This window comes from Copadichromis virginalis, linkage group LG18, assembly GCF_057382275.1.
Source record: "Copadichromis virginalis isolate Kocher_CV1m ecotype Utaka linkage group LG18, C_Virginalis_male_GT1.1, whole genome shotgun sequence".
NCBI lineage: Eukaryota > Metazoa > Chordata > Actinopteri > Cichliformes > Cichlidae > Copadichromis > Copadichromis virginalis.
In genome coordinates this window covers 36,369,373-36,382,816 of record NC_140635.1, presented here as the reverse complement: position 1 = coordinate 36,382,816, position 13,444 = coordinate 36,369,373, and the positions used below count along the sequence as shown (strand labels likewise).

The 13,444-nt window shown below is 43.9% G+C and overlaps 1 protein-coding gene across 3 annotated transcripts in view; it reads right to left on the bottom strand.

Moving 5' to 3' along the window:
* Positions 1-13,444, bottom strand: part of rnf31 (ring finger protein 31) — a 60,940-nt gene that overhangs the window by 2,740 nt on the left and 44,756 nt on the right. Inside the window, exons 18-23 of one of the 3 annotated variants that reach the window (XM_085438280.1) lie at positions 12,663-12,777; positions 8,417-8,529; positions 7,323-7,433; positions 5,948-5,996; positions 3,483-3,579; positions 1,081-1,246 (exon numbers count right to left, since the gene is read on the bottom strand). In XM_085438280.1, coding sequence (XP_085294406.1) covers positions 1,081-1,246; positions 3,483-3,579; positions 5,948-5,996; positions 7,323-7,433; positions 8,417-8,529; positions 12,663-12,777 — 651 coding nt within the window. Of the gene's footprint in view, positions 1-1,080; positions 1,247-3,482; positions 3,580-5,823; positions 5,850-5,947; positions 5,997-7,322; positions 7,434-8,416; positions 8,530-12,662; positions 12,778-13,444 lie in introns of those variants that run through there. The other 2 variants (XM_085438281.1, XM_085438282.1) reach the window with 2 other exon arrangements.

The following is a 13,444-nucleotide window of genomic DNA, read 5'->3' as shown; positions in this document are numbered from 1 at the left end:
CTTCCAGCCAAGAGTGATGCCATATATGCCCCATAGCTGCAGAAAAGGCTAACATTGTTATCTTTTTACAAAAAACAGCTGAACATGAGAGGTTTTTGGACCAATTTTGTGTTCTCTATTCTTTAAGCACCGGTTTGAGCACCGTTTGAGCACCGGCACCGTTTCAAAAGTACCGGTTTGGCACCGGTATCGGATAAAACCTAAACGATACCCATCCCCAGTATTCAATGTAGGTAATAAAAATACAAAATCATATTTCTGGGGCTACAGCTGCTGTGAGACAAAGCTCAATAAGCCAATTAAAGATTCATTCTCTGGCCAGCGTCTGTACCAGACACAAAAAAACATACTGTATAAAAACCAATACAATACACACGGATGACATAAGTACAGCAGCATCAATAATATGATGAGTGTGGATGCAAGTGTTACGGCTATATAAACAAAACACAACAAAACCAACCACGCTCACGCCTGCTTATGAAAACTAAAACAGAATATTTAGACCAAAACCTTTCAAATAACACCCAGCCTACTTCTAACTGGTGTGTCATCTTTTGGAACCCACCACTCAGTTAACAGGGAACAGGGAGAGGGGAAAGCTCACTGTGCTACTTATACAACCACTTCCTCATTAACTCGATGTCATTCATTTTTTCATTTAATTTTGGGTATTAAATTTTACCATTAACTGTGAAGGGTCCCCATTTCTGCCTGAACTCTGAGGTGGTTAATGAAAATATTCTACCAGTTGGTGTTTGCATGCTGGTGGTAGAAGTCTAACAGGGCAGTCTTACATGTCCCAAGTTGCTCAGTTAGGTTAGGATGAACTTTGCAGACTTGCTTTTTGTGAAACCAATTCTACATCTTTATGGTTAACGTGGCCGCTGCGGTCAGGATAAAAATGTTTTATATTGTAAAGGTGATAAGTTATTTACAGTGACCATTCCCAGAAACCAATGGACCTAAACAATAGCAGAATAACGATCCACATCTGAACTAAAGATGGCCAGCATAGCAATGAAATGAAATGATGAACTTATGTTCAGCAGTGAAATGTATATAGGTAATGATCCTCACCTCAAGAAGCCTGGTGTAGTAGGTGAAGGTGTCCTCCCCGTCCCTGTGGGTGTCCTCTACCTTGTACCTCCTGCAGGCCAGCAGCAGCTCGTTTGAGCTGTAGAGCGGTGCTGGGTCAATGGAGTGGCTATTGATCAGGCTCACCAAGTACTCCCGGTAATGCTTCCTAGAAACCAGCACACCACCAAAAAATTATTTATATATCAAGTGATATCAATGATCAATGAGTCTTAAATAGGGATTAAAAAAAATATGCCAAAGCCAACCAGAGTTGCTCATTTTGTGTGAATACATATATAAAAATTCCCCTCTCGCCCCTGCGGGCGGACAATCCTTCAAGCTCGGGTCCTCTACCAGAGTCCTGGGACCTTGAGGGTCCTGCGCAGTATCTTAGCTGTTCCCAGGACTGCGCTCTTCTGGACAGAGATCTCCGATGTTATTCCCGGGATCTGCTGGAGCCACTCGCCTAGCTTGGGAGTCACCGCACCTAGTGCTCCGATTACCACGGGGACCACCGTTACCTTCACCCTCCACATCCTCTCGAGCTCTTCTCTGAGCCCTTGGTATTTCTCCAGCTTCTCGTGTTCCTTCTTCCTGATATTGCTGTCATTCAGAACCGCTACATCGATCACTACGGCCGTCTTCTTCTGTTTGTCTACCACCACTATGTCCGGTTGGTTAGCCACCACCATTTTGTCCGTCTGTATCTGGAAGTCCCACAGGATCTTAGCTCGGTCACTCTCCACCACCCTTGGGGGCGTCTCCCATTTTGACCTCGGGACTTCCAGGTTATACTCGGCACAGATGTTCCTGTACACTATGCTGGCCACTTGGTTATGGCGTTCCATGTATGCCTTGCCTGCTAGCATCTTGCACCCTGCTGTTATGTGCTGGATTGTCTCTGGGGCATCTTTACACAGCCTGCACCTGGGGTCTTGCCTGGTGTGATAGACCCCAGCCTCTATGGATCTTGTGCTCAGAGCTTGTTCTTGTGCTGCCATGATTAGTGCCTCTGTGCTGTCTTTCAGTCCAGCTTTGTCCAGCCACTGGTAGGATTTCTGGATATCAGCCATTTCTTCTATCTGGACATACCATACAAGGGCCTGTACTTCCATGATGGTTACTCTTGTTGCTCCTCTGATGTACTTATTGGTTGTTTCATCCTGGACAGGGATTCTGACACTCACTAGTCCTTGGGCTCCTTCCTTGTGATTAGAATACAGTCTCAGGGTGCAGGACTTGGGGTGAAACCCTCCATGCATGATAAGGGCTTCCTTGTTTTGATGTCAGTGGCTTCTATCTCCTCCTTTGACCAGCATTATCCCAGCAGGGTATGTGATGACAGGCAGGGCGTAGGTGTTGACTGCCCAGATCTTGTTCTTCCCATTACGCTGACTCCTCAGGACTCACCCTACTCTCTGCAGGTATTCAGTGGTTGCAGCTTACCTGGTGGCCTCTTCATGGTTCCAATCTGCCTGTGAGATTTCTAGGTACTTGCAGCTGTTCACAGTATCTGCAGTGTTGCCTTCTGGTAGTAAAATCATTGTCTTGATGTCAGTGGCTTCCATCTATCTATTCTTTTTTATTCTTTTTTATTTTTCATTCACTATTAGCATACAGCTTGTTGCCATCCATGTAGAGGAGGTTGCTGACGATTGCCTCATTTCGTAGTCAGTCTCCCTAGCATGTTATGTAGAGGAATTCACCAAGGGGGTTCAGGGCTATGCAGAATAGCAGTGAGGACAGGGCATCTCCTTGGTAGATCCCACAATTGATGGTGACCTGCGCAATCGGCTCGAAGTTGGCCTCTAGTGTTGTTTAACACATCCCCAACAAATTCCTGATTCAGGGATTCAGGATCGATGTGTGATGCATTGAGTAACAGGCTTTCTTGTGGTCATTCCAGGCAGTGCAGAGGTTGGTCAGTCGAGTCTTATAGTCTTGGGTGACTGCTCTATCTACCAGGAGCTGGTGTTTTGATGTCATCAAGTGCTTGCTCATTGGGGGTTATGTGATTTTTGGGATTTCTTTTTAACTGTAAGGTCTTTAACTTACAATGTAAACCGCATTGAGGCAAACGATTTAGCACTATAAAAATAAAATGGAACTTAACTGAATCATTTTTATGCATGGTTTAACAAGAGCAGTTCAAGTATTCTGGGACACAGACAGAGGACAAAGAACTGTGAATTACTTTAATTATCAATTCCCTTATTTCTGTTTGTGTTCAAAAAGTTTTTAGCACACTTTTTTTTAAACTATAGTGTTTTGAAGCCATTTGAAGCAACCAACAAGGGTCACACAAGATTAAAGACAAGTGCTCCTTATGGACTGCCAGAGACTCTGGGATCTAAGGAACATATTACAAGCAAAGCAAATACTACTCATTAAAAGCTCCATACTCGCAGAGTCCAGCATGTCCAGGTTGGGTCTGAGCTCCACAGGCTGCATCTGACTGCTGCCCGCCCTCATCTTTTTGCTCTATTACTCCACACAGATCTAAAAGGAAGAGAGGTACCCATTTAAAAATATAGAAAAACATCAGTGAAAATCAATACAAAAAATTCCTTAATTGAAAAATTCATTATAATATTCAGAACTCCATTAATTCAGCCAGGTTTCTTCCTGTTAAAAGGGAGTTTTTCCTTCCCACTGTCACCAAGTGCTCGCTCATTTGGAATCATATGATTGTTGGGGTTTTGTTTTCTTTGTATTATTGTAGGGTCTTTACCTTACAATATAAAGTGCCTTGAAACAACAACCGTTGATTTGATTTGGGGCTGTATAAATAAAACTGAATTCAGATGTATTAGTATTAATTTGTATGAACATTTCCTAAGATAGCCAGTCATGGTGTCAAATCAACAACAACGTGTTACATTCTTTAAAAGAATGACTAAGCTAGCCAGGACAGAGTAGAGATTTATTTACTTGCTAAATCCTGTCCTGTCTGCCAGCTTTTTGATCTGAATGCACTGTTGTGGGTTTATCTGTTTATTTCTTCATTTCTATTCATCAAGACATAATAGAGTTACAGTTGTGACATTATAAGTGGTATACTGTATGATATCTAAGGCAGGACAGGCAGAAAAAAAGGGGGGGGGGGTTTGATAAAAGGATGGAGCATAAATACAAATGTTCGTGAGTGTGAACGAGAGAAAGAGCGAGAGCCCAAAGGCTGTCAGTCCCAGAGGGCCAGAAGTGACCGGCAACCAGCCCTGCTACGGGCCACCCACCCCCGTACAGTCCCAGGGCTCCAGGTGCCTAATAACCGCAGTATAATGAAACAGGTTACATTTTCAAGAACGCAAATATAAAAAGATTACCCTACAGAAAGCATGTCCCAGCGCCTAGAACAGGGGTGGGCAATCCCAGTCCACGAGGGCCGGTGTCCCTGCAGGTTTTAGATGTGTCCATGATCCAACACAGCTGATTCAAATGGCTAAATTAGCTCCTCAACATGTCCTGAAGTTCTCCAGAGGCCTGGTAACGAACTAATCATGTGATTTCATTAAATTTAAAGTCTTAGCTGTCACCTATAGGCCAAAGCGTCCCAGCTGCAAACTTTTTTAAACTGGTAGAAGAAAAAGACATTTGATGAACCACATTTCTCTTTCTGTACAAAGAGGAACAGACAAATGTGGAGTAAGTTTGCCAGAAGTGGAACAAATCCAGTTTCTTTGCAATAAGAAAGGATTTACAGAGCCCACCAAATTCCCTAAAATACAAATGGTAAATGGCCTGTATTTAAAACACTGATTACTTGGATTTGACTTTTTCAAAAACATCTTATTTGCATTTCACCCTTAGTTACTATAACGACCCAAGGGTCCAGCGCACCCTGCCTGGGATAGAGTTACTGGGAGTGGATTGTGTGTCAGTCACAGGCACTGGTCCTGGCGCTCCGATCCAGGCTTCTGACACTGGTACTGGAATGTCACCTTGCTGGTGGGGACGGAGCCTTAGCTAGTGGGTGAGGTTAGGAACTACTTACTAGATATAGTCGGGCTCACCTCAAAGCATAGCTTGAGCCCTCGAACAAGCTTCCTGGAGAGGGGTTGGACTCTGTTCCCCTCTGGAGAACTCGCTGGAAAGATTACATTATCACAGTCTGCTGTCCCCATGACTCAAACCCAAATAAGTGATTGAAAATGGATGGATGGATGATGTGCATTTTGAGATACTGGTTTAAGTATTATCAAGCATCCCTGGTTCAAATATTCTAATCAAAGGTGGACGTTTGTCATTGGTTGAACACCCTAGAAAAGATACAAGGTTTCAGGCACTCTGTTTAATTCCCAGATGAAAAGCAGAGTTATTTAGATTAAACGTTATGCACTTCTCTACTTGAGTTATAGCACTTACAAGGTTTTCAGAAAACACTGGGATTCAGACGTTTTAGTAGACGCATGGTAGGAATTTTGAAATCTTAGTTGGGCGTCCATGCCGCCTGCTCAGCATCAGCCTTTTACAGCTGAGTAGTTTAAAACACAGAGTTAATCCAGCTACTTCTGTCAGCAGTCACATGGTTTATTTTACGAGTTTCAGTCAGAATTCATTCGAGCAGAGGAAAAGCACTCGTGAAGGTTACAATGATCTTTCAGTGGCCTCTGACAGTGGACTCAACTCTCTGATTCTCCTGTGCCTGCACCTCTTTCACCTCTGCTGTATTTAATCATCAGTAATGACTAAACTTGGGCTCTCTCCTATAGTGTGTCTTTCCCTGTGCTGTTTTCCACTTACTTGTGGGGCCGTTGAGTGTGTCCTCACTAATATGAATGCCATGGAGAAAATATTAGAAAGAGAACAACTCCACAGCATCATCAAAAGTATTGAAACAAAAACTTTGATGGAAGAAACAGCCTACCTGTCTGAGTTCCAGGAGGAGGTTCAGTGTTGAAGGCAACTCCGTTATTCTGTCACGAAGATAAGATATGATGAGACGTAAAACAGGCACTGACCAGATAAACACATGAAAAAGAACGAAGGGTCTTTAGGATGACAGCAAAAACACAGAAGAGACAAAACGAAACGAGTAACGGCTCTAAACACGCTAACATCTCTGTCATGGGCCTGGGTCACATGACCCTGTGTTTTGAGTTTCTTGTGTTTTTATGTCATTTTGTGTTATGGTTTAACCCTTTAAGACCTACCATAGAACCAAGTCTGCCAGAGCTTATATTATATTTTTACATACTGTGGAGCCATTTTTGGGAGCATTTCAAGTTGCTATACATCAATACAACCATTATAGCCAAAATTCTAATAATATGTCTGCATTAAGTGCATAGTAATTACATTTATTGCAAAAAAGCGCAATAAACTACAAAAAATTTAAAATCGTTTTTGTTTTTTTTAACATATATTTCTAGTTAGAGAAATTTAAGAGGCTTATCCCTCAAAACTGTAAATACAAAAAAGTTGCACAAAATAGTTTCCACAGGAAATTTATTTTGAGTGTCTTCATAGTTTTATTTTTGAAATACACCAATTTTTATATACTGCAGGAAAAACAAAAATAAATATTATAATGCAAATTTGCAAAAAAGCAGCATATGCATCAAAATAAACTATTTCCAGCAGTGCAATATGAGTCCTAAGCATCCCAGAAACGACACAGAAAGTCATGAAGTCAAACATAACTTTTAAAAACACCAGTATAGGCTCATGAGGCCCTGATGGTAAAAAACTACATTTCTGCAAAATGACATCACTTCCGGTTTCGGGCAGGTCATGGCGGACATGTGATAGTTCACACTGACGTCTATTCCAATGTAGGAAGTGTTATGAACAGCTGATCAGATCGGCAAAGCGTGTTTCTGGAATATTATGTTTTTGTTGCTGCAAGAGCTTTTTATGCAGTTTTTGCAAAGCTTTATGTGGAAGGAAACTGTGACCTAGGACAAGCTGATGGCATAAGATGTAAGTACAACTCCTCCGGTTTCATATGCAAAACAAATTATTGCGCTAGCTTACGTGGTTGCAGTGCTACCAGGATTTAAAAGTAATTACGCAAAACGGAGCGTGCCCGCTCTGACCGGCTTTAAAGGGTTAAGGTTCATTTTGTAGTCCTGAGTTTATTCTATGTTAGCTTTTTGCACATTTAGGCTCCCCTTGTGTCTTTGTCCTCTGTGTCCTCTCTGTGTCTGTGTTTATGTGTGTTTGTGTGTCCTTGTCTCTTGTTTCCCTCTTCTCTTCCCATCCTTGTGTGTCATTCCACAGTTACATGTATGTGTGTTTACCTGGAGCAAAGCCTGCAGCCTGGATGGTTCCCAGTCTCTCAGATAGAAGAGACAGTCTCTAGGATGATGGGCATGCAGTCCAGACACTGTGCACTGGTCCACTGCACAGGTCTGATGGGAAACAAAAGAGAAAACGACAGCCATTTTTATTTTTCCCCTCAGTCTGCTCACGTAACACTGAAATTAATAAAAATTAAAAAACAAAAGGAAACTGTGACCCTTCACTAAACACTAATAGTGTTTTTAAAAGACAGGACATAAAAATGTGCAACTGAACTTCACACGTGTCATCATTTCGTCCACTTTCCCAGATGAAATACACGCAAAACTAAATTGTAATGAATGCATCAATGCTGGTTTCTGTTTACTGGAAAGATGTTGATGAACTTTTGCACCAAACACCAATGAATTGAACAAACACCGCAGCTGCCAACAGCTGTTTTGAATGTCTCATGTGAAACAGCCAAAAACAAGAAAACAAATCTGTGTGCTGCATTCGTGTCATCAGTGAATTTATGTCGGAGAGCCTTTTCCAAAGCTGCTGAGGTCAAAGGTTGCACCTTCAGAACAAGAAATGCTGTGGCCCAGATCAAACATGAGGATCAGTGCCTCGTCTGCAGCGTTATGAAGTGCTTACTTTTGTTTCAGTCACTCAAGATTTCACACAAAACAAATCAAAAACAGTGTTTTAATGATCACATGCTGCTCTCCTTTTTTAGGGATAAAAAATAAATCTAAGAGAAAATTGCCAAAGTTGTACACGTGTTTTCACTACCCACAGTCTGTGTGAAATAATCAGATGTGGACCGGTTCTTTTTCTACTTCACCTGAGGACTCAAAGTGCTCTATAGAACTGGCCTAATTCACCCACTTACACTCTAATGTGTACATCGGAGAGCAGCGGGGTTAGTACCTTGCAGAAGGGCACTTGCATGCAGACTGTTGCAGCCAGGGACTAAACCACCAGCCTGAGCATTAGTAGATGACTACTCCACACCTCTCTGTCACACATGTATCCTAGGTAGAGTATCACATGGCTCAAATGACTCCTTGGAAAATGACACCATGAAGAGGACTGTATGTGACAGACTTACAGTGTGGAAAGGGTTGTTGCAGCCACTGCAGAACTGGTAACGACACTGTGAGCAGCAGAAATGCATGCAGCCTCCTTTAGACAGCGCATACTGAAAGCGACAGTTAGGACAAGCTAGAAGGAGGGAGGAAGGAGAGGACACACAGGTAGCATTACATTCAAGAAAACCATTTTAGTCTGACGTACTTTCAACACCTTTCCTGACATAAATGAGTTAACTTTACTTATATATACTTGTTACACAGTTAATGTCATGGATCTCAGCACTCGATGACCTTGCTCTGTAAGTTTATATGGCTGAGCTGCTTTGGCTCCTAAACGCTTTCATTTTGTAATAATAGCACTTAAAGCTGATTGTGGAATATTCAGGAGGGAAGACTTTCACCAGCTGACTTGTTTCAGCAGTGGCATCATGTTACAGCATCACACTCAAATTCAGGGAGCTCTTTAGAATAACACAAAGGCAAACTGCATGTCTAGGTGTCATATACCTGTGGCAACAGACTGAGCACACCTGAATTCAAACAGAGGTGCGGCCCAATACCTTTGTTCATATACTGTAACCTTACTCGGTTACACAGCATGGACAGGAGGATAACAACGCATGCATAAATGTGCATGTTTGTGTACTTACACCACAGACCTGTCTGAAACATACATAGACATCATGAGACATAGTTTGCAGAGCAGCAACACAACACAGAGTGCATTATGGGCTGTTCATGGGGCGATCGTGGCTCAAGAGCTGGGAGTTCGCCTTGTAATCGGAAGGTTGCTGGTTCGAGCCCCGGCTTGGACAGTCTCGGTCGTTGTGTCCTTGGGCAAGACACTTCACCCGTTGCCTACTGGTGGTGGTCAGAGGGCCCGGTGGCGCCAGTGTCCGGCAGCCTCGCCTCTGTCAGTGCGCCCCAGGGTGGCTGTGGCTAAATGTAGCTGCCATCACCAGTGTGTGAATGTGTGCGTGAATGGATGGATGACTGGATATGTAAAGCGCTTTGGGGTCCTTAGGGACTAGTAAAGCGCTATATAAATACAGGCCATTTACCATTTACCATAATGCTAAGACAGAGATATGCTCAGCTCTGTAAGTGTTTGGTTTCAGATTTGTACGTCCCACAGAAAGCTTCTCATGGTGGGTTTTTTTGGCCATGGATGAAACAAACTTCACGATGAGTGAAAACAAATGAATATCATATGAAACTGCATTTTATTTTTTCAATACAACATCCTATGACATCACAATGATGCGCCACCGTGACAGGCTCATGTCATCATATAGTAGTTATGATGCTTTAATGATAAAACGTTAAAGTTTGCTCTTGTTTTCCACTTTTATCAGAAAAATTACTGGCAGAAGCCAGGACTAAACACTGAAGTTCACACATGGCATCAATTTGAAAGACTTGAGCTGAGTGTGGTAGCAGGGTTTCGTTTGTGGCTGCACTGCAGCCAGCCCGGAAACACAAAAGATACAGCAAAAGAAGTGTTTGTGACCACCCCTGTGTTGTGTTGTGTTAACCAGCAGCACAAAGCTTGCCATAGTGGCGCTATCAACTACATGATGAGAGATGTTGGACCCACAGCATGTGCAGCCAGTCCAGGCATCGCTGTGAGGTGTGTCAAAGCTACGTAGAGCCATGGCAGTGACTGAGGGCAGAGTCAGGGCTGCGGGTCTCTCCCCTGCCCTCTGGGGAGGCCCAGACAGCAATGCTGAGCCTGCTGTTGCCCTCGTGGGGAGAGTTTGGGAACATCTGCTCCACAAGATCACCGCCGCCGGTTCAAGGGCTGTCAGATGGAGGCAAAGGATCACACGTTTGCCTACGCTTGGAGGCTCCGTGTCATGGCAGCCAGGTAGCTGCAGTCAAACCCTGGGAAGGAGGAAAAGGTGGCTGCTGGAGTTTGTCGTCAAGTACCAACTCATTGAGAAGACAGCAGAATGGGTCCTCGGCCATCGGCCAGGGAGCCTTGATGCAGCAGTGACTTTGGTGGACAACCAACTACTACGGTGGATGGAGGACCCTGGGTTGATACAGTCGTCGGTGGGGAAACTGCCTGTGCCGGCCCCGAGGAGAAGAATCCTCGGCTCTCCTCCAGCACCACCAACTGTTGCGCCCCACAGAAACTCCCTACTGACCTGTTCTCCTCTGCTTCCCCTCTGCAGGTCCTGGGAGCTACAGGCACTGGACCCATCTCACAGGAAGTCACACAGACGACAGGGCAGGAGTGCTGGTGCGGGCATCCACACGGAGCGCCCACTGATGGAGGTGGGACAGGTTTTCCGTGTCACTGGCCTCCCAGCACCTTCCCCTGGCCTGGGAGTGACGTACAACGTTCCAGTAAGGCACCAAAGGGCTGTACACCAGGCTATGGTGGACTCAGGCTGCATGCAGACCTTGGTCTACCAAACTCTGGTTTGACTCTGGGCGTTGTTGGAGAAAGAGTGGGTTTAGATCCCGTGTGTGCAGCCATAGTGCCCGTTGAAATTAGGTACAAGGGCAAAAAGCATGGAGTCAAACCTGCTGTTAGCTCATGCCTGAATCTTGGGAGGTGGGGGCTATGATTTCTGGCTTAGTTCAGTGGGTTCAGGGGTGGGAGGCTGGGTAATGTAGCTCCCATCCATCCATCCATTTTACACACCAAAGTGTTCCCAGGCCACCCGAGAGATATAATCTCTCCATTGTGTCCTGAGTTTGCCCTGGGGCCCCACTGAGACATGCCACGAGGAGTCATCCTTGTCAGATGCCACTACCACCTCGACTGCCTCAGCTCTGGCCAGTTGGTTAATTATGCCTCCCCTTTCCTTAAGATATGTAGTATGCAGTGGTCCCAGCATACTACATATCTTAACTAGGGGTGCAACGATACACAAACTTCACGGTTCGGTTCGGTTCGATACTTTGGTGTCATGGTTCGATATTTTTTTCAATACAAAAAAAAAATGTTCATGCCTTTTTAATTTGTAATTTATTAAAATTATAAATATATATTTTAACTCAAAAGTACAGTTTTTAAATTTAATGTTGCTGAAACAACAAAGTAATAAAAAAAATAAATCTAAGATCGAGAAATCACTCATCTTTGGAAAAGAGAGTTTATTACAGAGAAATGGCTCTTTCCAAAATAAAAGCTGTACTATACGCTTCTTCTGGGCTATATTCTCAGCAGCATATTAAACATATCAGGTCCCCATAAGGAGAATCCTGTGCTAACGGCTGTCTAAATGACTCGGGTAAAGTTTGTAGCATGCGTGCTTGTTGTTTTTGTCTGCTTCCACTTGTCTTTGCACTAGGGTGATGTCGGAGTAAATGTGCAGTCATATTCGTCGTGTTCCCACTAGTGCTGTCAGCGTTAATCTGAAATGACGTTAACGCCACAACACGGCAAATCTCCGTTAACGAGCTACCGCGGATCGCCCCGTGCGTGGGGCTGGACGGCCAACACGTTAACGAGCTAACTGCGCTAACGCACTAGTTCCCACCCATGTAATTGAGCATTGCATGGCACATCCAACATACTGTTTTACTTTTGACCTTCAGGGTCATGCTTCACATGAAGACCAAATTAGTTCCAAACGCCAGATCTGAATGAGGGTGGGGGAGGTTCAGTTTGCTATGTTGCTACGAGCTTAGCTTCTGTCTTGCTAGCTTGCGCTGTGCTCAGTGGATCTGCGCTCGACAGTGCAGCCTAGGCGGATAAGTCGAACGCAGATCCACTGAGCTCTCAACACAGACAGCATCATCAGAAGAAAAGTTGATAAAATAAATTAAACATTTTGTATTGTTCGATACATATGCGTACCGAACCGAAAGCACTGCATCGAACAGTTCAATATCGATACGAGTATCGTTGCACCCCTAATCTTGACCTCTTAAGTACCAACACCCCCAGATACGGGGGCAAAAGCGAGGAGATCGCATTTAGGGTTAGGCATGTATGCTTAAGAGGTTAAGGACAGTCCAGTCAGAGGACTGGAAGTGACAGCTGAAATAACTGGAAACACAAACGCAACAAGCTGACCGCCCCCGTGTTGTGTCGTGTCAGGTGAACCAGCAGCAAATTTTTAGAAAACTTGACCTCTGCCCTTAACCTTAAGGTTGAGGTAACCAGGATTGTCTTGCCTCATTTTCAAGTTATCACATTCACAAACTTGGCTGCCCATGCATCACAGGACTTTAGTGAAGAGGACTCCATGGGTTACGTTTACACAACTAATCAGAGTTTGTGTGTGTTCATATGTGTGTACTTACTGATGCCGTTGTCTCTGAGGTATCCAGCCAGGCCCTGTCTCTGATATTCTGGATCATTCTCTCTTTTCCAGGACTGGAACTGTTCACAGGACAGACCAGCATGCTGAGACTCCCACTGCACACAAACAATGTTTACCAATGAGTACAGAACAGAGCATATAAAAATGAATTACTATTGTAACAGTTACATAGAAAGATATTTATAATCACATAATATTTCATTTTCTTTTAAATTAGAAACATTTATAATATTTATAAAGGCTTGGATTGCACACAAGCACAAGTCTACGAGGACTACTTCACAAAATAAAATATTAGCCCAGGGGTGTCAAACTTATGAGCCCCATCTAGCCCATAATATAATTATATATACATCCCACCACGTGTCACTTATTAACAGCCTGGAGGCAGGGGTGAGACTTTATTTTGATGGGCACACCGTGCTGCCCATTACATTCCTAGACAGACTGGGATCATACCATTAGGTGAAAGAAGGAAGGGGGGGAGTAAGTATAGTGGTACAGCCAGGGTCTTTGAATCAGACGTCGTGCATGAGATCACTCTGCAGCTTGTTGTCTCAGTAAATGATTTCAAATTCTCAGATGAGTCCACATTTCCATCTTTCACTCGCTGCTGCCACATCTCAAGTTTTCTGACAAGTGATGTGAGTTTATCTGCCAGATGTGGGAGCTGAGCGTTTGTGCCCTGCATCTGCACATTCAGTTCATTGAGTTTCAGGAACATGTCACTGAGGTATGCCCGTTTCATGAAAACGTTGTTAC